The sequence below is a fragment of the Ursus americanus genome, chromosome 14 (assembly GCF_024610735.1).
Source record: "Ursus americanus isolate L20-20 chromosome 14, mUrsAme1.1.p, whole genome shotgun sequence".
NCBI lineage: Eukaryota > Metazoa > Chordata > Mammalia > Carnivora > Ursidae > Ursus > Ursus americanus.
In genome coordinates, this window is record NC_142140.1 from 72171902 (window position 1) to 72196376 (window position 24475).

Consider the following 24475-nt stretch of genomic DNA (forward strand, 5'->3'; position numbering starts at 1 on the left):
TCTCAAAGTCCCCATCGAAGCTGTTGCAGAGCTTGGCTGCCCCTTGGCACTGCGGATTCCTTGAGCGGGTCAGTTCCCCGCATGGGGATACCAAAGCCCAAGACAGACTACAGTGAGGATGACAGGCATTTTCAGGAAAGCAGTGGCATTCAATAAAAACTATGTTCAAGCAAGGTACCTAGCCCGAAGCCAGCACTCAGCGGGCAGTCTGCTTGAGGTTCTCTCTCCTTCCCTCTCTGTCTGCCCCTCCCCCTTCTCTCTCTCAAATAAGTAAATAAATCTAAAAAAAATTAATATATATACACACACAGACACACACACACCAAGCATACAGCCAACAGCACAACTACCAGCCCGCGGAAGGCATATAACTATTTCAATGTGCACTCAGGTCCTTCTAATCAAGCTCTTCTTCAAGGCACGTTTCCACACCCGACCCTTCACTCGCGGTGTCAAACTAATGATGCCAACCGTGGTGCCAAGACCACGCAGTGGGGGAAGAACCCCCTTCTCAACCAACAGTGGTGGGGGGACCAGAAATCCACAAACTAGAGAATGAAGCTCAATCCTCACCCTCCCATCATACATAAAACTGAACTCAGAATGGATCAGCAATCTCCATAAAGCGCTGAAAGTATAAACTATTAGAAGAAAACCTAGGGGGGTTAAGTCTTCATGACGTCAGATTTGGCAATGGACTCAGATCTGACACCAAAAACCCGAGCAACTAAAGGAAAAAAATTGGTAAACTGGGCACAAAGCAAAACTGGACTTTGTGCCTCAAAAGGCATTATTAAGAAAGTGAAAAGACAACCCAGAGAATGGGAGAAAACATCTGCAAAACATGTATCCAGGAGACAGACAGATACATCAAAGGTGTGTGCACGTGTGTGTGAATATATATCTATATTTCCAAAATAAATATGTATTCTCATAAGTACAACAAAAAGACAACCCAACGTAATTAAAAACATGAACCGGTGACTCGAACAGACATTTCTCCAAAGAAAAAATACAAAGGACCAAGAAGCACATGAAAAAAACATTTAACATCAACGGTCACTGAGCAAAAATGGCAATCAAAGCCACAATAAGATACCACTTCACACCCATCCTAATGGCCAGAGTTACTAAAAAAGAAAGAAAATAAGTGCTGGCCAGTATGTGGAGAAACTGGAATGCCCACACACGGCTGGCGGGAAGAGAAAGCAGTGCAGATACTGTGGGCAAGTCTGGTGGCCCCACAAAAAATTCAACACAGACTCAGCATCTGACCCTGCTGTCTCACTCCTAAGCACAGATCTGAAAGAAACGAAAACGTATGTGGACACGAACTCACACATGAGTGTTTACACAGCATCACTCACAAGAGCCAAAAGGTGGAAACAACCCAAATATCCGCTAATGGACAAAAAGATGAACAAAATATGGAAGACCCACACCAGGCGAGAGTCCTCACACATACAAAGGAATGACTCCTGATGCATGCTATGGCATGGATGAACCCCGAAAACACGCTACAGAAAGCAGCTAGACACATAGGGTCATCTGCTGTATCACCCCCTTTATAAATATTCAGAATAGGCAAATCCAGAGACAAAAGCAGATTAGTGACTGCCAGGGACTGGGGGTGGGGGGAGAACTCGTTCCTGGAGGTGGGGTGTTCTCCTGAGAAGATGAAAAGGCTCTGAAGTAGAGAGATGGTGGGTGCACAATGTGGGGAGTGAATGCCATTGAATCGTACGCTTAAAACTGTTTAATTGTACGTTATGTGAATTTCACCTCAATATAAAATGTAAAAACCCAAAGCAACACCAACAATCAAGGTGGATCCCTTGGAAAATTGTTTCACAGTCACGATGGGGGTACACCGGCCTCCTTGGGGATTCCCGAAGCCACAGCCGACATAGGCCCTGTGCCTGCAGACACCACGCGAGGTCCTTTTCCCTTCGGTCACAGGGTGACCTAGAGAATGGAGGGAGAACACTACCGGGTGCTCAGTGAGCTGGTACCCCGCACCCACCAGCACGGGCTCTTTCGGGGACACCTAAAGTACCTCTTCGAAGACACACAGGAAAGCTAAAGCCATTACTTTTACACCTTAGTGGCTCATGGTGGCAAAATCTAAGTACCTTGTGACTTACCATAAAAAAAACCTGTACGGAACGAGCAGGTATGAAATCCAACAGCTGCAAGTTCATCACCTACCCTCCCGGCAGCTGGCCCCACAGTCAGCCGGAAGTACACACGCCAGCCTATCGGAGGGACTCCCCGAACGAGAGGACGCTCTTCTTCCCGAACTGTGTACTTACCGCATCGCATGAAGACAACTTTATAGGGCAGGATGGATAAGACCTAGAACCCCCATCAGACCGCCGTCAGGCCCTCCTCGTCCCATGCCTTCCTGTCTGTCCCTCCACGAGACCTTGGACAATGACCTTGCTGCTACTGACACTCCTATTTTTAAGTGCATCATCCACGACATTCAGGCAAGACTCAGTGTGGGCCTCTTACGCTACTCCAACTAAACACTGGGTGCCTGCTGACAATTTTCCTAATAATCCACTTGCGGTCCCAACATTGTACTGCCGAACACCCCCTGGGAGGTGGAAGAACTTGACCACAAGGAAATCGAGGCTCCTCAGTCCCCATACCACTGCTCTGTTACTTGGCCCTTGGACATCCTGCAAATCACCCTGTGTAAAAACCAACGTGCCCACAGCCTAGAAGCTGCTGGGAGATGACAGGAGGGGCGGCAGGGAGACGCACAGTCTCAGCAAGTCGGGAACGACGGAGACCAAAGGACAAGCGGGGAGTCAGGCTGCCCCACATCACTTTCACGCTTCGGCGTCCCTCTCCTGTGCCCGCCGCCCTCCTCCCCAGCCGGACGGTCAAACACATACACGTGCGACCTTCAGGAACTTCATGGACTCGAACGCAGCAAAGACCTGGATCTTTCTCCCATCTCAAGGTTTTGTATCTGAGAGCAAACTTTCTAAAGCTTATTCATTCTAGCAAAAGCAGAGGCAGAGTTTATCAATCAGCTGGATGAAATGAATAAATTTCTGAAGTGATTTTTACAGACGACTCTGGGTAATGCAACTGTATTTCCAACTGTCTGTAACCCTTTAACCCCATGAAATCACAGCCCAGGCGTAACAGCAGAGCGGCCTAACGGGTCTGGTCTGAGAATCAGACATGGCAGGAATACTTTCTTTTCTATTGTAAAGCACATACGTACATTAAGTAAATACTACACAGTTTGATCCCATCCACACTGTCCTAAGCGGTGTCTTTTCCGTCTGGCTGGCCAACGTGAAGAGGTCACTGACGACCTCACTCCTCCGTGGGACAGAATTCACAAGAGCACCACTGGCACCATTAGCTCTCTTTCCGAAAAGGCCAATTTACTCATCGTCACGACGTGAGCCAAGCAGCCTTTTTACCAGCGCTCGCTGTGAGTTCTTAGTTACAAGTGTGCCACTCCGAGACGGATGACTCAGTTAGGACATTCCATTTCTACTACTTAAAAAGGCCTAAAAAGATCTTTAGCTGGAATCGCTGAGCCCCCACAAAGTTTCTTTGGCTTGGACCTTTCGAAAGTGATTTTCTTAAGGGTAGCCTGAGAACCCCCCCCCCGTCACCTAAAGCATCATTCTGAAGGAGAGAACAGTGAAGGAGCACAGAAATAAAGCCAAGGACAAAACTCTGCTTCATGTAACTTCCACAATGTGTGACAGTTTGAACCGGTAAGTATAAGAAACATAAATTTATCTTGATGCCACAGTGCCATTCGCCTTTTCACGACGCGGTGTGACCGAGAAGAGTGAAAATCCACTTTAGAAAGCAATAAAAACCACCCAGTGGGGCTCTCATCCGTGCTCGCATCAATAACCCAACACGGCACCAAAGATCTTTCTTTGCGAATTTCTGCCTCATCGAATAAGTAACCACGCTTTTCAGAGGGAAAGCTGAGAAAGAGCTGGAACGGTGAGCCTTCGCAATTCATCATTTCCAGTTACAGAAAATATTAACTTCAACTCCAGTGCCTCAAGGCAAGCCGGGTGCACAATCCCTCGGAGTTCGTGTGTTTCACGGCCCCTGACTGCACAAGGATTTCAGCCCATCCCCGGGAAGAGGGCGGCTGCGAGCCACAGCTCGGGGAACAGAAGGGCAGGGGCGGGGGGCTCACCCAGGTTGTGTCGCTTGGACTTCGCATGTTCGTGGATATGTTTCTTTGTGAAGCAGCCAAAGAAGACACAGTGCAGGCAGGAGTGGAGTCTGTTCAGGTGGATGCCACACACGTGGCACACGCACGACTTCGCCTGCAATCGAGAGCACAGTGTTAGAAACCGGGCGTTGTCGGAGACAAGAGTGGTCAAGCCCACTGACCCACCACCGACAAGAGCGGAAATCACAGGGTCTCCGCAGTCCCGCTGGACAAGAGCTGGCTTTCTGAATCCTTTCAATGGCTCCAAAAGGTACCCTCGCCCATGCAGCTCAGAACTAGCTCCAGGTAACAAAGCTCCGCCCACGATCTCACAAACGGCTCCGACGGTTACGTGAAGCTGCAGGAGCCACCAGTGTTGTCCGAGTCCGGACAGCGTGCCGCCACCGTCTCAGCTCCTGTCCCCATTTCAGACCAGCCGCTCACGGCCCAGCCACCCTTTCCTGGACATCACTGTACGTTTGCTACTCCAGGTCGAAGACCACAGCCAATTCAGAAGCCATCCGTCAACCGAAGAGAGGGACATGAGTCAAAGTGATACAGAACAACAAGAAAAAGAAAGTTTGTTGCCAAGAGTGTTTCTGACCACAGAAACCTGAAACTTTAATCTCAGCCACTGGGAGCACTGGTAATTCTTACACACCCAAACCACCCCAGACCACCACTGTTTCCCAGCACAATACGACCTCTACACCGTCAGGGTAACGATCAACTCCCCACGGATCCTCCAACAGAACTTCCGGCCTCCAAGACGACACCAGGTGTCAGATTTTCTGCTGCCACGATGGGCCGGCCGGAAGCAGGGAGCTGGAGGCCAGGAGGGTACGGGGAAGGGAAGGTCACAACGGAAAGGGCTGCCACACAAACATCACACACCGCCGGCTGAACGCGCCCCCGACGCTGGTGCCGCGGGCTTCCCGATGATGCGCCTCACTCCAGGCTCACAGGCACCCGCTGGGGAAGGCTGTGGGCTCGCTGACAGCTGAACAAAGTCAGTGGATATGCTGCTGACCACTGCGAGGGGGTGTGTGTGACGCAGCGAGAACGTGGACTAGCACGTGCCTGACCCCAGGAGCCCCCTCGGCCTGGAGGCGGCCCCCCAAGCTCCACTCTGCGCACACAAGATCAAGTCCGGCACCGAGCCCGGGGGGGTCACAGGCTGTGCATTCCCCTAGAGCGAAGGGCACGCAGGGAGAAGCTCTGGCGACTGGGCTCAAACCATATTTACATAAAACACGAATCATCCCGTGCACCTAATGGGAGCGCCTGTGGGGAAGCCGTGTGCGGACGCTGAGAACTTCCAGCCTCCAGAGGCGGCGGAACTGGAGCAGGCGAGCTGGGCGGGGAGGGTGCACGGACGTGTGCTCCTCAAAGACGGCAGAGCCCTGGGGCCAAAGTCCGAAGCCAGAAGACAAATTAGACACGCTCCTCTCCTGGCCCACTCCCCTTGTGCACTCTCGTGCTCTCTCTAATAAATCTTCAAAACAAAAATTAAAAAATAAGTAAATAAAATGCCATAGTAGTATAAATAGTAGTTACATCATCTATTTATTCTTCCAGTGATAAAGAAATTAAGTAACCATAACTGCTTTCAGGAATTCAGGGGATATTTTTAAATTACAGTCTTTTTCCCAGGAGAATTCCATCTAATCAATGTAGTAGGAAAGACAAAAATACAAATGCAGAATCTTCATTTTCTTTTTTTACTTTTATTTATTTATTTATTTGACAGAGAGAGACAGCCAGCGAGAGAGGGAACACAAGCAGGGGGAGCGGGAGAGGAAGAAGCAGGCTCCCAGCGGAGGAGCCTGATGTGGGGCTCGATCCCAGCGCACTGGGATCACGCCCTGAGCCGAAGGCAGACACTTAACCGCTGTGCTACCCAGGCGCCCCAGATTTTGTACTTGTTAAAAATAAAGGAAAACTATTAAATAATACATACCCTGTAACTCGGCAATTCCCTTCCTAAGTTTATATATAACAGAAACAGGAACTTACACATGACAGAAACGCATATATATCAAGGGCACCAGAAGACGCAAAGAAGAATGTCATCACTGTAACACCCCAAACCTGAAAATAAAAATATTCGTCAGAAGCAAAAAGAATAGACGGTGAATGGAATGACCAGAGCAATGGAAAGGAAGTCACGGTAGGATGAATCTTATAAGCAAATCTCACAGAGGACGCGGGCCACGAAGAGGTACATACTGCCTGCTACCGTCACACAAAGCACTGAGGCAGCCAGAGGTCCCCTGCTGGACGGAAGGGCGGATGGCAGACCCTCCTGAGGGACGAGGGGGCACCAGGAAAGGGCTCCCAGGGGACATGACCTGGAGGGCTGGGTGCAGTCCACAAGGACAGGAGCGGGTTCACTTTACGAAAATTCATCAAGGAGTGCGCTTTAACAGGAGGGATTAAAAGCCGTAATACGAAATAACAGACACACCGATAACAGACGCGGTTACACTGAGCGACATAAACCGAATGCTAAGAAATTTAAAAGGAGAACCAGCACATCTGACTGAGGAGGACTGGGGAAATCAGGAAAAGTCTGTATACAATTTCTGCTCCAATTCTACAGAATTCTACAGAATAAACGCTGCTTACGTGACTTCCTCCTGGGGAGACCTCGTTCACGTGCGTTAACAGCGAGGCCACGCAACGGCAGGCGGTGCAGCACTCAGCCCTGAAGGCCGAGACGGAGTTGATGGATTCAACAGCTAGGAGACCAGTCCCCCGACAGTCATCGAGCGGCCAGCCGACAGGCCAGAGACAGCAGCTACAGAAAGCAGGGATCCGTCTCTGATGCCGTCTGCCGTAATCTGTATCAGCCCCGGCCCACAGAAGGTTCAACGACGCTCCAAGTGTCGGGTCTGCCCTGTGCACTACAGCAGTCTTCACCGAGAAGTGACTCACGCAACCGAGAAACTGGGTTTCTCACTCTGTTTCACAGTAATCGTAACAGCCCGCGTGGCTTGTTGACTGCCGTGCTGGACAGCACAGTTCTAGATCCTAAAATGAGCCATGACGGACTTACACGAGGACGTCGTGATATCTGTGTCCTGAGTTCAGTGGCCCCCTGAAGCCGAAGCCCAGAGACTAGAGCAGCTCGGAATAACCCTGGATGCCCTGAGAAGGAGACGTAACACCGACATCTGTAGGTTTGACACCAAATCTCAGGAAGTTAGGACAAAAGCAAGTGATGAGTACTGCCCAGTACTGGTGAAAACAGATAGACGTCAATTCCTATTCAAAGCCGGCCGCTGACTTCCAGTTAATTCTTCAAGATCGTGCTTCCGGCTGCAGCTAACCCCGGGACCCACCCAACATCTGTTACAGGGCACCGAGGGGTCCCATCCCGGTTCCCACCACTCTCACTGTGAGTCCAAACAACTTACACCGTTCTCTGCCTCCGTTTCCTGACTTTTAAAAATGTGGACACGTGTCTACCTCATACAGGCTACCACAAGGATTAAATGATTGGACGCTTTTTAATGTACTGGGGACAGTGCCGCTCCCCAAAAGGGACCTTGTCTAAATCTCCAGAACGCTGAATGTTACCTTAGGTGGAAAATTTTGCTTGTGTTATTAAGTTACGGGTGTCCATCGAGATGAGATTACACTTGATGATCTGGGTGGGCCCTAAATGCCATCCTGAGCGTCCTTGGGAGGGTCACAAAGACCCTGGACCTGGGAATGAAGGCCAGTGAAGGAGGCAGGCACTGGAGGGGGTGGGGCTGGAGCTGGAACAGGCCAGAATTGTTCCTCCCTTCCAGTCTCTGGAGGGTGTGCTCCTGCCAACACCAGACTGGGCTTTTAGCCTCCAGAACTCGTTCTAAGCCCCCCAGTTTGTGGTCACTTGTTAAAGGAGCCGCAGGAAAGAATACAGAGCTCACGTTAGCTACGACTATTCTAACCGCTCCTGCTGGCCCTGAAAAGGTCCGGACACCCTTGCACCACACACCACTGGTCTGCGTGGGCCAGCAGAGGCCAGGGCTGGCTGCTTTCTGGAGCGGCTGGCTGCGGCGGGGAGGGCAACGTTCCTCCCTGGGCTCATCCTGCCGGGGAAGTAGCCCCAGCAAGCTCCCTGGATCGACAGAGGCAGCGGAATTCTGGGGGCTGGCGGGGGCTCCAGGAAACTCGACCCAGAGTCTACTGCTCCTGGACGCCTTGCAATGATTTCTGTATTAAATCCCTTTCTCCCATAAATTAATTCAGGTAAATTCAGCAGCCTGCAAGTAAATCCTGAAACACAACTAGGATTTTTATTGACAGCAAGAGCAGACAGGGGTCAGTAATTAACAGTTCTGTTTGCATCCACGTGGATGAAGCTAGAGAGGATTCTGCTAAGAGAGGCAAACCGAGAAACAGACTGGCAAGTGCAGAGAAACACACTGGTGGTCAGCAGAGAGATGGGGGGGGTGAAGGAGGGCACTTGTGATGAGCACAGGCGTCGTATGCAAGTGTGGCCTCACTACCATTATACACCTCGAACCAGTACTGTGCTCTATGTTAACTAACTGGAATTTAAATAAAAACTTAAACAGCTCTGAGCTTACACGGTACAAGAAGGCACAGAAAGTCCATCCACTCGAGGCCCCATTACTAACAGCATTTCCTTGAATACCCTAATCTCTCTGATCTTATTTCTCACACCCTCCTCCCCACCCAAGAAGGATGGGGTGGGGATAGAAGGCGCACACGAAGTCGGGGATGACTCAGCTGTACGGTGACGTCTCAGTCCAGCTGAAAGAAAGCGACAACCGCGAGCCCGCGCCCTGAGAGGGAATGCGCGACTTCCCACCGCCACTGGTCTAGTAACACCTGACAACTCCAAGAAGGTAAGTTTAACTGTTCTTCATTCTCTTCAATGACTTTTTCAAGGGCTCAAAATACTTTTCTCCCGTCATGGACTCCAGTATAAGCGAAGGGACAGGAATAAACACTCCATTTTCCACATGAACTGAGGCACTAAAAGGCAAAGATTTTGAAATGAAACAATCTTCTCAAACTTCCCAACCTCAGGTTTTTGAATCTCAACTCAACTAGACCTATTTCGTCCAACTCCCTCGACGTACGAAAGTGGCAGTGACATAACTGTGACAGAAGAAACTCAGTTTGGTCTTCCTTCAAAGTTCCAAGCACAAAGCTCTTAAAACCCTTGGAATTTAAGTGACCTGATTGATAAAGGTGTCTTTTGTTATTCAACAAGTCCCTTTCGACCACGTCTAAATTTGTGTTAATGAGATGATTTTTGAAAAGCTTCTGGAGAGCCTCAGGATAGGGTCTGGGTGCCAGGGAACCAACCATGTCATTAGGGGGTTGGAACTCCCAGCCCCACCCCAACCTCCACCAATCGCCAATGATTTAATCAATCGTGCCTACGTAATGGTCTAATCAGCGTCTGCTTAATCAATGAGAACTAAGTAATGGCTTCTGGGTTGGTTAATGCATCCATGTAATGTGGGAAACAAAGGCAGAAGAAAAATTACTACATTTCCTTACTAGTTACAGCCCTGACAAGTCCTTGAAACAGAGTGACATTCCTCTAGGAACTCAGGTGCCGCGATAGTAATACCTGGCTAAGGGCAAAAGGCAATCTTAGCGCGCGACCCCCGGGGTTCCTGTAACTCTACTTTAACATATAAAAACTCCTTTGGGGGCACCTGCGTGGCTCGTTGGTTAAGCAGATGTCTTCAGCTCGGGTCATCATTTCAGGGTCCTGGGATCGAACCCCTGCCGTGCTCCCTGCTCAGCGGGGAGCCTGCTTCTTCTCCCTCTCCCTCCCCTCATGCGAGGACATGTGCGCTCTCTCTAATAAATAAATAAATAAACAAATCTTAAAAAAAAAAATTCCTACGGAAACTTCCTTTATCTCTACCCCCCAAAATATATATTGGCAATCATCCCCAAGCATAGGACCCACAGATATACATCTGAAGGGTCTCATGACTAAGGCTTTGTTAGACAGTAATAAATAACCTTTCCCAACAACAGCCAGCACCCTCAAGGTCCTGGAAACCTTGCTCCCAAAACTCCTTAGAGACTTACGCTGTCCTTAACCCTCTCCCACCTTGAAAGTATATAATGGGCCACTCCTCATGACCAGGTGCAGCTCTTTCTGCCCACGGGGCCTGTCCCTGTCCTTCAATAAAATCACCTTTCTGCACAAAGACATCTCAAGAATTCCTTGTTGGCCGTCGGCTTCAAACGCTAACATCTTTCATACATCACATGCACTGGGGGCGTGGTGCAGCCCGACCCCACTGGGGCAAGGCTGCTGTGCCCGGGGCCCTTCCAGACCGCATCCTATGTAGCTCTTCACCTGGCTGTTCATCTGTACGCTTTACAGTATCTCTTATAATAAAGTGGTAAATGTTTAACTAAATGCTTCCCTCAGTTTTGTGAACCATTTGAACATGTTATTGAAGAAGGGGTCCTAATCAGTTGCAAACACAGGTGCCAATCGGGACTTGTGACTCGTGTCTAAAGGAGGAGCGGTGCTCTGGGACTGAACCCTTAACCTCTACAATCTCACACTGTTTCCAGGAAGTGCCCCGATTGAGTCTCATTTGTACCACGTATGGTCGCTGCCTGCCGAGATTCGCGAGTGACCTCGTGATGTTGTAAAACATCCCAGAATACTTTAACGGGGAGCACAGACTTCAGACTCAAAGGAACCTAATTTCAAGGCCCAGACCTGGTGTTCAGGATCAGTGTCCCTGGATAGGTTAGGAGACTTACCTGCCACGCCCACCAAAAACGTGTAGCCCGAGTGCCAAAATCCAGTGAAATTAAGTATGAAAAGTCCTTTCTAAGATATAAAATGCTATGTAACATAGGTACTATCATCATAAATGAGAAATGAATGACACTCGAGAGAGATATGGGGACCTGCGCAGGTCACACTTCTGGGCGGAAGCACAGGCAAAATCCCCAGGGTACTGACTAGCTTGGGCTACTTTTTTTTTCCCCCTTGGGCTATTCTCAATTTAAATTCTACATCGCCTCCCAACTGTCAGTTGTCAGTGTGTATAGGAGGGATCAGATTCTCCTAAACCCTCATTTTAACCTGCCCTTTCCCCTTTATTCCCCAGTCTTTTACCAGAGTGGCTAATAAGTAGTAATAAAAGCTACTGGTTCGGGTTTAATTTCACTCTCCGCTCCAGGTACCAGTCAACATAAGAGGAGACAAGAAACAAACCTCAAATATCTGTTAAGGTAGGTCATTTCAGTCCCCCAAAACGAGTTTACATACTTCCTACTTAATCTTCTTAACTTTCACAGCACAAAGGGCAAACCATAATATATGCAAATCTGTAAATAATTGGTTAGGCAGTCAGAGGATGTCAGGATGCAGCGCAGGCCCTCACAGAACTGTATTACAATAAATGAATACGGTAAGGCCCACGTACGTAGAGGGTATGGGACAACATGCCTAAGTAACTCGGAAATGAGTAGAGGGTGTAAAACGAAAGGCACAAGGAGCCATGTGTCAGCCAGGTGATACCGCTGCTTCCCAAGGAGAGGCAGAGTAACAATTCTGAAACCGCTGTTGGAAGGGAAAAATTTTCCTCCACGCTTCAAGATTCTTCCAGCTGGTCTAAGATTCAAACTGACATCAGACAGATTAACAAAAGAAAAAAACCAAAGTTTAATCATGTGCACAGGAAGACCAATACTGATGTTAAGACCCAAAGAAATGACAAAAGCTGGCAAAGAGACAATAAATCTGAGAGGAACTGACCAGACAAAAGCTTATGTTCAGGAGCTTCAATTAATAAGGAATTCTACACAGATTTTGGGCTGGGCTGTAAAGTGGTAAAAAATAACAGAGGTTATACAGCTTTCTCGGTTCTAAATTCCCTATCTCTGATGATAAAGATGTCTCTTTGCCTCCTGGTACAAGGAGGGTACATTTGACATGGAAGATTTATTTCCTGCTTTCTGGACACAAAGGAGGATCAGACTGTTCTTGCATGGCCCGTTTCTAAGGAACTTTTAATTCAGAAAAGACAATATGCCAAATGGTCACATTTAAGGGCAGACTACTCTTGGCCCCTATAGCACTATACAAGTAAACCGAAATTAAACAGGTAAGTACGTGGATGGTGGATAAGTTTCTGTCTGCTAGACAGAGAAGTTACAGATAAGCAAGAGGCGAAGGCTAGAATGATCCATGTAATGTTGGATTCGAGTTAGAGACATCACTGTGAACTCAGGGATAGTGTAATAAGGGTGGAGATGAACAACCACAGACTTTGTGTACACACACTTCTGTTTCCCAGCTCTGTCCCCTGAGGGCTGAGAAGCCACATCACTGGTATCAACAAGCAAGCCACTGGCCAATCCGTATTTTCTAACTCTATTCTCTAATAAAAGGAACTAGGGCCCCTTGGAGAAACGGCAGATTCTAAGACCGGGGCAGAAAATATACAATATAAGCCTAGAAACACAGTACTGGAAAATAAGGAAGTAAGGAAATCCTCAAAAACAACAATAAACCAAACAAAAATTGGTAACGGTATGTCAAAGTGACAGGGAAGACAACTGGAAGAGCCCCCCCCCCCCCCCCCCCGCTGAAGCTGGAAGTCTGATCAACAAAGCAGAATAGGGGATTATAACCTACAGTATACAGTATCTGCAAATCCATACTGATACCAAAGACTGAATAAATACTAAATGCGTGAGAAAGGACAAATTTTTCCTATAGAAAAATGCCAAATAATTTCTACAGATGCTCTGGCCTCAAGGAGGTAGAGCGTAACTGCCCACTCCTTAAGTGTGACCTGTGCAGAGAGACTCCACTCCAAAGAGGACAGTTCGGAAAGGAGGGAAAAGAGACTCACTTTACTGGAGGGCAGCCTGAGAACCAGGGTCAAGCTTACCACCAACAGTGGCAAGTCCTGTTGACTGCATCACCCTTGACAGGACCTGATAAGAGCGCTTCGCTTCTCTGGTCTTCCCAAAACCCATAACCACAGCTATGAACCATGAGAAAAACAACAGACTAGCCCAAACTGAGGACCGTTCTACAAAATACCGGAGCCCTATGCCTCAAAACTGCCGTGGTCATCAAAAACAAGGAGAGTCTGAGAAAATGTCACAATCCAGAGGAGCCTACGGAGACATGACGACTAAATGTAACGTGGAATCCCAGATGGGATTCTGAGAATGAAACAGATTAGGGAAAAACTACTGGGATCTGAATGAAGCATGACTTTCAGTTAGTAACAATGTATCAGGCTCTCTCGTTAGTTGTAACAGAAGGTACCATGGTAACAGTAAGAGGTTAACTATCAGGGAGACTGGAGGGGGGTGGTCGGAATAAAACGGGTGGATTGTATCAAAGACGGACTGTATCAATGCTGACATCCTGGTTGTTAGTATTTTATCACAGTTTGCAAGATGTTACCATTGGGGGAAACTGCGTGGAGGGTACAGGGATCTCCATGTATTGTTTCTTACAACAGCAAGTGAATCTATGATTATCTCAAAAGAAAAATTTTTTCCATTCTGGACCTTTTACTTGGAATAACCTGTCCCCTGCTTCGTATAAGCTGTATGACGTTTTGCTGTTAAGGATTTGAGAGATTCAAGGCATTGATAAATCAAGAGTTAATTCCTCAAGGGAATAAAGTTTGAAAAGAAAAAAGTTTACTTTAAAAAAAAAAAAGACATATCCAAAAAATGAACTGAACTTAAAAACACAAAACACAGAGTGGGCTCAGCAGCGTTCTCAACGTCCTGGGGAAGTGCCGGGCTAAGTCAATGAGGATTAGCCTGTCTCAGCGGTGAAGCCTGCAACACACGGACAACTCATGGCTCTCCGTTTACCATCTATCAGTCTGTCCGGCGGCTGCAGGCAGTCCGTCTAAGCCAGGAACGGCAGAACGGTTTCCCCCCCAATGATGACGTCTACTAAAAAGTTCAAACGAATCAAAGAGATTCATTCAGCTCTCAAGGGACAGATCTCAGACTCCAGAACCAAACAGCACCTATGACAAGATGACCAGTGCATAGCCCTAGACCAGACAGCTTTTTCTAAAAGACGTGGCAAAGTGCCACTGACTCAAGAGAATTAAGACCATTTTCCTCCACAATGACTTCCCTTTCCCCATGACAATCCACACTTCCACAACCCTGAGTGTCAGAGCTACTCTCATCTGAGGCAAGGGTGCACAGAGTAACGACCTGTATTTGTCGCTTTGTAAAGATTCAAAATGAAAGGGCATGACACGTATACTCCATGAAATCATACCACCTTAAACTTTTATGTTTCTTATTTAGTTTTTATATTTGTCTCCTTTTGGCTACCTCCCTCCCCATGTTTTTCCATAAATAAAACTGTACTTTTTCAAGGCATCTCAGGTTTGATGTCAAGTAGTCCCACTTCAATCCCTCAGTAAACAAAAACACATATATAAACGACTTGCCTAAGATTATTCCTTCTGCAAACTGATTAGCAGGCTTGAGGTTTACAAATTCTTAGTAAATCCTCCAAATTGAAAGCTTGAAAAAAAGGGGGAAATACACAATGCAGTTTGCATCCAGTGGAATATTAACCGCACAGCTCAACAGATCGACACGCGTGGGCAATGAGTGAGAATGGAAACAAGATACACGGCATGTGTGTTTACATAAATAAAACACGTAACTGTTTTATATGGAGACGTAGTTGTAATTTTTGAAAGATTTTATTTATTTATTTATTTGACCGAGAGAGAGTACCTGCGCACAAGCAGAGTGGGAAGCAAAGAGAGAGGGAGAAGCAGGCTCCCCGCTGAGCAAGGAGCCCGCTGCGGGGGCTCGATCCCAGGACCCTGGAATCATGACCTGAACCGAAGGCAGACGCTTAAGCGACTGAGCCACCCGGGCACCCCTATAATTTTTTTAAAATCTAGCAGGCCCAGACAGCAAACATATCTTGACAGTGGTTGTGTGGGGCCAGAAAACACTCACCACATACAGTCTATAAGCCTATAAGGTGTTTTATTTTTACACACTAAGACTATGTTCATATTGTCATTCCATAATTGTTTTTTTTAATACACAGATTCATGCATTTTAATCTTCCTCAGTAAAACTGACCAACGATTAAGCATCTAGAATTATTTATACATTCCTTTATGTATGTTCAGGCTCTAATTACCCTACGTGTAAGAATCACCATTGGGCATCTACAAATACTCTAAATTTTAAGGCAGATACTCATTAGCTGGCTGCATGACACCTACTAGTCAATGAACGGCCTTTTGACAATTAGGATTTCAATTCCTCAAGACAGAACCCAGGGTTCAGAGTTGACTCTGGACGGAAGAGAGAATGAGAGTTCTGAAAAAACAGGGATTCGTTCCACTTTCCATCAAAGGGTACCCATTCCACATTTCAATGGTGGTGTAAAGACCACAAACATCAGACAGAACGAAGTATTAAAGGAAGGTATGACTGCCGATCTTAGAGCCCTCCCCCCTTTCACCCATCATTTCCCAGGTAATTCCTTCTCTCGAGCCCCTTCCTCAAATGAGATACTGCCCTAAGGATTTCTACCCAAACGCTTGCTTCAGGCCCCAAATGTTGTGCCTCAGATAGAAACCTCAAAAGCAGTTTACTGTCCTCCAGATTACTGGCCAAACTAAACCAGAATCCATAATAATCCAAATTACAGTACGTCTGACAACTCTTCTTCTCTTGTACCAAAGTATATTTGGTAAAAGTGCGTACTACAGCTACAGAGGACTGTGTTGTGGGGGGGGGGGTTAAATTTATTTATTTGTCAGAGAGAGCACGCATGCGCGCACAAGCACGGGGAACAGCAGAGGCAGAGGGAAAAGCAGGTTCCCCGCTGAGCGAGGAGTCCCATGTGGGGCTCCATCCCAGGACCTGAGCCGAAGGCAGACGCTCGACCCACTGAGCCACCCAGGTGTCCCAAGAGGGCTGTATTTTGAGGGGCGCCTGGGTGGCTCAGTCATTAAGCATCTGCCTTCGGCTCAGGGCCTGATCCCAGGGTCCTGGGATCGAGCCCCACATCAGGCTCCTCCGCTGGGAGCCTGCTTCTTCCTCTCCCACTCCCCCTGCTTGTGTTCCCCCTCTCGCTGGCTGTCTCTCTCTGTCAAATAAATAAATAAAATCTTCTTTAAAAAATTAAAAATTACATAAAAATTTAAAAAAAGACGGCTGTATTTTGAGGACAAGCTGCTGCAAAATTTTAGAGTCACAGAAACATTACGAGAGAGAGAGGTGATTATTTAAAAAAATATTCCCTGTCCTCCCAAAAATCTATATATCCAAAATACCACGTAGACTTTATGTCATAATAACCGGCAGCGCTGCAAAATCTTGATGTTTTCACTGTCGGTTTCTTTTTCACACACAAACCCTAAAACGGTAAGATACTTGCTATATTCAACACGTGCCAGAAAAGCAGAGTCCACTGTGGCCGCACCGAGTCCTAAACCACGGGAACATTTTTACATCCAGCAGTACACACGTTTTACTGCAAGTCAAGCCTAAATTGGACAGAAAGTTACCAAATCTGATCACGTTCCTCTTACTCTGTGCCTACCAAAAGAAGAATCAACGGTGGATACAAAAACCATAACCCTTTTCTACTTAGAGAAAGCTCTCCTGTTTATCCAGGGCTTGCTTTCTACGGTTACACTGCAGCGGAGACCTCGACCTCGAAAGGCATCTTTGTTTACTAAGATTGTAACTTAAATTGAAATATTTTTATAGGAAACTTAATATTATTAAAACCAAAAATATGCTACGCCTACAGATCTGAGAATCCACACTGCGAAACATGTACTGTTCATTGTTAACCATCAGGGTTAAACCCTTTGTCAAATCAACTCTTCCTTGGCTGGGCCACTAGAGAGTGCTAGACGTGCAGTTAGACAAGACCCGAGTGATACAGCAATGACCCTCCCCCCCACAAAATCCGGAGCAGAAAAGATGAAGGACATTAGGATTCCTGGCTGGTTTAGTACCAAAAGGTATTGCAACACTGACAGATCTGAAGTTTGAGGTGTTTATCACCACCTCCTGTCTGTCAATAGCTCAAGTGCTTACAAGTGAATAACAGAGACGTTACTTCAACAGCTTCCAAACTCAGTAACTGACATTAAAGGATTAATCCGACATATATATATATATATATATATATATATATATATATATATATATATATATGGCAAAAGAAAAAGTGATTCCTTCCTTTAGGAAAGGAGACAAAGTTAATGATGGGTTAAACTTGACTCCTTCAGCTCTGTTAAAAATTTACAGGGGAAGGGGAGAAGAGAAAGAAGAAAAAAAGGGGATTCCTTAAGTAAGGAATCCAGCGTTGAGAGGCATTTACACACACCACATAAATCTCAACCAATGAACCAACGACATGGAGCAGTCCAAGATTATCACCTGAAGATCATCAATTTCAACCAGGATTGTTTTTAGGAGCACATAATTCCATTAGCAAGAATCTCATTCTGATCCTAATAGAAATCATCGCTGATTTTAGATCATTTTAAGAGGTGATGTTTCCCGACACCATCACTAATAAAAAGAAAGAAAACTGGTACTTGACATTCCCTACAATCTCAGTGGATGTTTGTTTTCAAAAAAAAAAAGAAAAAGAAAAAAAGCTACTCAAGGTGGAAAGAGCCTCACAGACCTCCCGATCTCACTAAACTGCAAAATCGCGTTACACCGTAACAAGATTTACTCAGATAATACCGTTATTTTCTCATTTCCACATTAATAAGCCTAACGAGACGTATCTGAAAAATGTAACACCAAATGTAATTTCCTCAACGTCTCAGGGAGGTGATCAGTTTCTTACTACAGGCTCTTAACGCAGAAGGCATGCCACTGTCCCACCTTCCCACCAAATCCATCTTTCCGTTTAAATCCACTCCTCCGTAGCTACAAGCGATTCTCCAAAACACACCGTGATGGTAACGAAATGGCTTTCCCAGATACAGGTGTACACAGTGGCCTGACTCGCTCCACTTCCGACTGCTCACTCGCGCTTACCCCCTCCACCCACGCTCAAATCTGAAATGAGGCGGCGCGTGCCATCTCCCTGCATTCGTTCCTGCAGACCCTGGAGCCGGTGCGGCCTTCTGCCCGAGCACCGCACAGTTGTAGCTTCACCCTAACAACTCCCGACCGCGACACACGGTTCCGTTTCCCTAGCCAGGTAAGCCTTAATGCACACACATTAACGGGTGCTCAGTATGGTGGCAGGGGACTGACCCACAGCGCACCACCCAAGAGGCCCCGGAGTCTCTGTCCCTTTACAGTTTTCTGACCCGGGTTTTCTCATTGCCCCCCTCCCCGCCCCCAAACCCTCCCCCGCCCTGGCGAGCTCCTTGGTGAGGCCTAGCGCTGGCACCTCGGACCCCTGGCTCCTCCGTACCAGGCTCCCACAGCCAGCCCGGAGAAGAAAACCGCCCCTTCCCAGAACTGCGCTCGCCCACCCCCCGGAACTGGACACGCCCCAAACCCCGCCCCTGCTCCGTCCCCACCCCCGCAGCGGAGGGGGGAGGACGATGGGGGAAGGGAAGAGGGCGCGGGAGGACCGAGGCGGAGGAGAACGGGAGGAGGGAGGAGGAGAAGGGGGAGGGAGGATGAGAGAGGGGAGGGTGGAGGGGAGAGGAAGGAGGGGTGAGGGGAGGAGGAAAAAAGGGGAGGGAGAGCAGAGGGAGCAGGGGGAGGGGAGGGGGCAGGGAATAAGAAAGGAGAAGAGCCCTCTCGGCCCCCCCGCCCCGCCCCGCCCCGCCGGCGAGCGCAACCCGGGAGGGGCCCGCGGGAGGCTAACAGGCCCTCCCTTCCCTCTCCTCGCCCCCAGCAAGGCCCCCCACCGCCCCCTTGCTGAGCAACGCCGCAAACAGAGGGTCTCCGCTGGCTGCCAGCCCAGCCCGCGGCTTTCCGGGCCAGAGGGGTCGCACCTTGCGCTTGCGGGCCTCCGCCGTGCCGCTCCACACGAAGCACTGGTAGATGGCCCGCAGGTTCTGCTTCCAGTTGTCCACCTTGAAGCTGCTCAGGTGCGAGCAGCCCGGCGGCGTCACCACCAGCTCCGCGTCCATGGCCTCGCTCTCCGGCTCGGGCCGGGAGACCATGGGCGGCAGGGCCCGGCCGCGCGCGGGGGGCGGCGAGGGGGACGAGGACGACGCCAGCGCGGCGCGGGGGAGCTGCTCGGCGGCGCGCCCCGGCCGGCCGGGGAACGGCGCCGGGAACAAAGCGCGGGCGGCCGCGGGGCCGGCGGACAAAGACCCGGCTGCGCGGACGCCAAGGAGGAGGCGGCGGCCAGCCAGGCGCCGCCCGCGCTGCGCTCGCCGGGTTCGCGGAGCGCGGCGCGGGGCGGGGCGCGGAGGCCGCAGGCGGAGGTTACGTCATCCCCGGCCGGCCGCGGGCGCCGCAGTGCGCAGGCTCCGGCCGCTCCCGGGCCCGCCCCGCCGCCCCCCGCGCTCGCAGGCTCCGGGGCGATCCGCGCCGACCAGGGCCCGCCCCCGCGCTGACGCCTGCGGTCGTGGTCGTTAGCTGTCGGCGCAGGGTGCGCGGTTCCGAGCTCCCTCCCTGCGGGCCGGCCGCTTGCCGCTCCCGATCGCCCACGGAGCACTGCGGAGGTGGGGGCCAGCCGAGGAGCGGGTGACGCGGGACGTCCGTCGGGGCACGGAACCGGTTTGCACCGGCCTGAGCTCTGCCGCAAAGAGGCGGAGCAGCGGGCTGGGCCTCGCAGATAGGTGCGGAGCCCCAGCCTGGGCTTGCCCACCCCGGGCAGTGCTTTCCTGGTTCGCTGTCAGTTTTGTTGGCGACGGGAGTCCCTCGTCTGGGGCTCTGCAGGCCTCTCCCGTCTTTGTGGCCTGTCTGGTAGTGGCTGGGCATTGAAATGATTAAGACCATGACCTACTTTGAGAATCCCAGGATGGGTGCCGTACGATTTCACTCACTCAGAAGTGAGGAAGCAAAACGAACAAAGGAAAAAAACAAACAATACTATCCGGATGCTTAAAAAAACAGAACGAACTGGTGGCTGCCCGAGGGAAGGTGGGTGGGGGCATGGAAGAAATAAAGGGGATTAAGAATACACTTAAATTGATGAGCACTGAGAAATGTATAGAATGGTTGAGTAATTATATTGTACACGTGAAACTAATATAACATTTACGTTATTTATACTTCAATGAGAAAAAAACCACAGATTGGAATGTCAATTGTTGCAGCCACTGTGGAAAACAGTAGGGAGGGTCCTCAAACATTAAAAATAGAACTACCCCATGAGCCAGTAATTCCACTGCTGGTTAGGGACCCGAAGAAAAGAACAGTAACTCCAGGATATATGCATCCCTCTGCTTATTGTAGCATTATTTATAATAGACAAGATATGGAAGCAACCTCAGTGTCAATCAATATGTGAATGGATAAAGATGTGGTGTATATACACAATGAAATATTATGGCCATAAAAAAGAATAAGAGCATGCCATTTGTGACAGCATGGACGGACGGAGAAGGTATTATGCTAGGTGAAGTGAGTCAGACACAGAAAGACAAATACTGTATGATTTCACTTCTATGTGGACTCTGAAAAACCAAATAAACAACAAAAAAAACAGAAACAGACCCATAAATACAGAGAACAATCTGGTGGTCACCAGAAGGGAGTGGGAGATGGGAGGGGATGCGCAAAAAGGGGTGAAAGGGAGTGGGAGGTACAGACTTGAAGTTATGGAATGAGTAAGTCATGGGGATGAAAGGTACAGCAGAGGGACTAGTTAATGGTAATGTAACAGGGACAGATGGGAGCTACATTCATTGCTGGGCATTGAAATGATTAAGACCATGTCCTACTTTGAGAATCTGTATACGGTAATGTATAGCGACAGATGGGAGCTACATTGGCGGTGAGCAAAGCAAAATGTATAGAGTTGGGGAATCGCTATGCGGTACACCTGAACCAAATATAACATGTGTGTCAACTATACTTGAATTAAAAAAAAAAAAAGAATCCCACAATGTAGTGGGATAAATAGCGACATTAGCAAGCAATTCCAGTAATAAGAAATTGCAGAGATAAAGGAAAGTGCAGGTAACGTGAAAACATTTCAAGAACATTTTACCCTAACCCTGCCCTGCAGTCATAGTGGAGGGGACCCAGACAAGTTTAGTATGCTTTACATAAGCACAGAAGGATGAGTAGGAGTTGGTCAGTTTTTAAAAATAAGTGACATGGTGAGAGATTTGCCTTAAACAGTATTTCCCACCATCCATGAGACTAACATGGTCTAAAATGTTATTCTCTCGATATTTTTTTAAATTGTTGTTTTCCAATTTAGAGAAACTTAAAACACTCATGGAATTGTGCTTCCAAGATGGTCAGGTAATATCCTACACTAGTCCTTGGCCAGATAACAGCTGTGATCTCTGGACAGAATACAAAAACAAACACCTGAAAGTATTGGAGAGTGAACCAAAGCAAGCAGATTCAGGAGGGAGCAGACCCTTGGAAGACGGGACTTGCCCAAGGAAGTCACCTGTTTTTTATGGCTTGTAGATTGAGGACAGGCTACTCTTGGAGGTACCCAGACAGGGAGGCTGAAACTCTGACCAAAGACCGTCCCCTCCCCACCCCTTTCTGGACTGAGGAAGCAGGAGAAGAGTACAGAACAAACCACTGAAAAGTGAGGAGAGAAGAAAGGGGAGCCCAGAGTCTATGCACAAACTGGTTCTAAGTATCTAGCTGACCACTTAGCCACTCATGGATAAGTCCACCGAGCCCAAGTAGAACAAAAAGAAGTGAGCAGAGATTAAAGCTGCAGCCCAAGAAATAGTTAAGTTCTAAATTAGTGCCTTTTAAAAACAAAAATATCAACTCTCTTTGGAGGTATACAACAAAATCCATGCTGAAAACAGTATAACATTTATAACATTCAGGATACAATCCAAAATTACTTGACATTTGCAGCTAGGATTCATTTTCAAGGGATAAGACAGAAATGAACAACCCTAGAAGCATGAGGTATTAAAATTAGCACGTGAGGACTTCAAAGTGGCTATGCTAACTGCGCTTGGTGAAGTAAAGGACAATATCCTTCAAATCAATGAAAAGATAGGAAATAGCAGTGAAGCATGAACTATATATAAGAACTGGAACTCAAGTACACGGTATCTCCAATAAAAAGGTCACCTTAAGACCAGAACAGAAATGACATAGGACAGTAAGTAAACTTGAAAATAGGTCAGTTGAAATGATCCAATCGGAACAAAGAAAAAACATGGAAAAATTGAGCAGAGCCTCACAGACCCATGAGACAATACCGAAAGGCCTAACGTAAGTGTGATTCCAGTCCCCATCTCAAGGAGAGGTGGGAGAATATGAGACTGAAAATATATTTGAAGAAATCATGGTAGAAATTTCCCTCAGTTTGGTGAAGGATAAAAATGTTTAGATTCAAAACTGCCATTGAATCCCAAGGAAAATAAATGTGAAGGGGCGCCTGGGTGGTCAGTCAGTGAAGCGTCTGCCTTCAGCTCAGGTCATGATTCCAGGGTCCTGGGATCGAGCCCTGCATCAGGCTCCCTGCTCAGAGGGGAGTCGGCTTCTCCCTCACCCCCGACTTGTGCTTGCACTCTCTGTCTCTCTCTCTCTCTCAAATAAATAAATAAAATCGTAATAAAATAAAAATAAATAAATAAATGTGAAGAAAACATGCTGAGTCACAACACAGTTTATTAAAAACAAATAGTAAAGAGCAAATCTTGGTAGCAGCTAGAGAAAAAAAAAGACATTATATGCAGGAGAGCAATGATAGGTTTTTAAAATCAGAAATCTTGGAAGCCAGAAGACAGTGGAACAACATTGAAAGTACTGAAAGACACTTAAGTATTGCAAATGTCGGGATTTCTTTTTCTAATTTTTAAAAAAGATTTATTTATTTATTTATTTTAGAGAGAGAGCATGTGCCCAAGTAGGGGGAGGGGCAGAGGGGGAGACCCTCAAACAGACTCCCTGCTGAGTGCAGAGCCCAATTTAGGGCTGAATCCCACGACCCATGAGATCTTGACCTGAGCTGAAACCAAGAGTCAGATGCTTAACTGACTGAGCCACCCAGCTGCCCCAGGATATCTTTTTTATGGCTGAATAATATTCCAGTGTATTTATATAGCTACACCACATTTTCTCTACCGTGTTCAATGGAATATTATTCGGCCCTTAAAAAGGAAATCCTGCCATTCTCCATAACATGGATGGACCCCGAGGGCATCATGCTAAGTGAAATAAGTCAGAAAAGACATTATATGTGGAATTTAAAAAAAAAAAAAAACAGAAAACCAACCAACCAACAAACAAACTCACAGATGCAGAGATTAGATTGGTAGTTACCAGAGACGGGGATAGAAGGATAGGCAAATTTGTATGGTGATAGATATTACTGAAACACAGATAATAATCACTCTGCAACATATACTTATGTCAAATCATTTTATTGTGCACTGAAAACTAATGTTATATGCCAATTATATCTCAATTTAACAACAACAAAATAGCACACAGCAAAGTTTTATTTAACTTTATTAACAAGGGACAATAGGAAGATATACACAAGTCAAAATATCATATGGGAAAATGGGATTGTTTTGGTCAGTGGGAAGAAAGGGCATGATGAGATAAGGTTTTCTATTTATGACTTTAAAACTCCGTTAATGTCCTAGGTCCGTGATTCTCAAACTGCAGCCTACAACAGAGGAACCTTGGGATGCTTGGCTTCACTCCTGGAGGTTGTGATTTCATAGGTCCGGAGTGAAGTCTGAGAAACTTTGTTTCTCACACATTCCCAGATAATGCTGCTGCTGGTCGGAGGGGGGTGGGGGGCACACTTTGAGAACCACTGTTCTCCAAGGAAATGCAACTGTACGCTTTGGGGTCGTCTTTTCTGCTGGTCATAAAAGAAAACCATCATACTTTACTACTCTCTATTATTAATCTTTAAGCTTAGAGAATTGTAAAATGTCTGGTTCCTAATTGAATCAATAGTAGGATAAGCATAGCTACATTTCCTTAGAGAACAGGTGTCTAGCGCATTACAAGTCAAGTGGTCATTTTTCACTTTGTTTCTTTTTTCTTTCTTTTTCCAGAGAGAGAGAAAGAGAGTGCATGTATGCACTCGAGACCAGGGTAGGGGTGTTTAGGGACAGAAGGAGAGGGAGAGAGAGAATCTTAGGCAGGGCTCAATGTCACAACCCT

At 47.5% G+C, this 24475-nt stretch overlaps 1 protein-coding gene across 1 annotated transcript in view; it reads right to left on the reverse strand.

The window, feature by feature from the left end:
- The window catches only part of USP22 (ubiquitin specific peptidase 22), a 39813-nt gene extending 20230 nt beyond the window's left edge, over nucleotides 1-19583 (reverse strand). The window contains exons 1-2 of the mRNA XM_045778154.2: nucleotides 19180-19583; nucleotides 4193-4325 (exon numbers count right to left, since the gene is read on the reverse strand). Coding sequence (XP_045634110.1) covers nucleotides 4193-4325; nucleotides 19180-19350 — 304 coding nt within the window. The 5' untranslated portion in view covers nucleotides 19351-19583. The remainder of the gene's footprint in view (nucleotides 1-4192; nucleotides 4326-19179) is intronic.
- Nucleotides 19584-24475: the final 4892 nt, after the last annotated feature.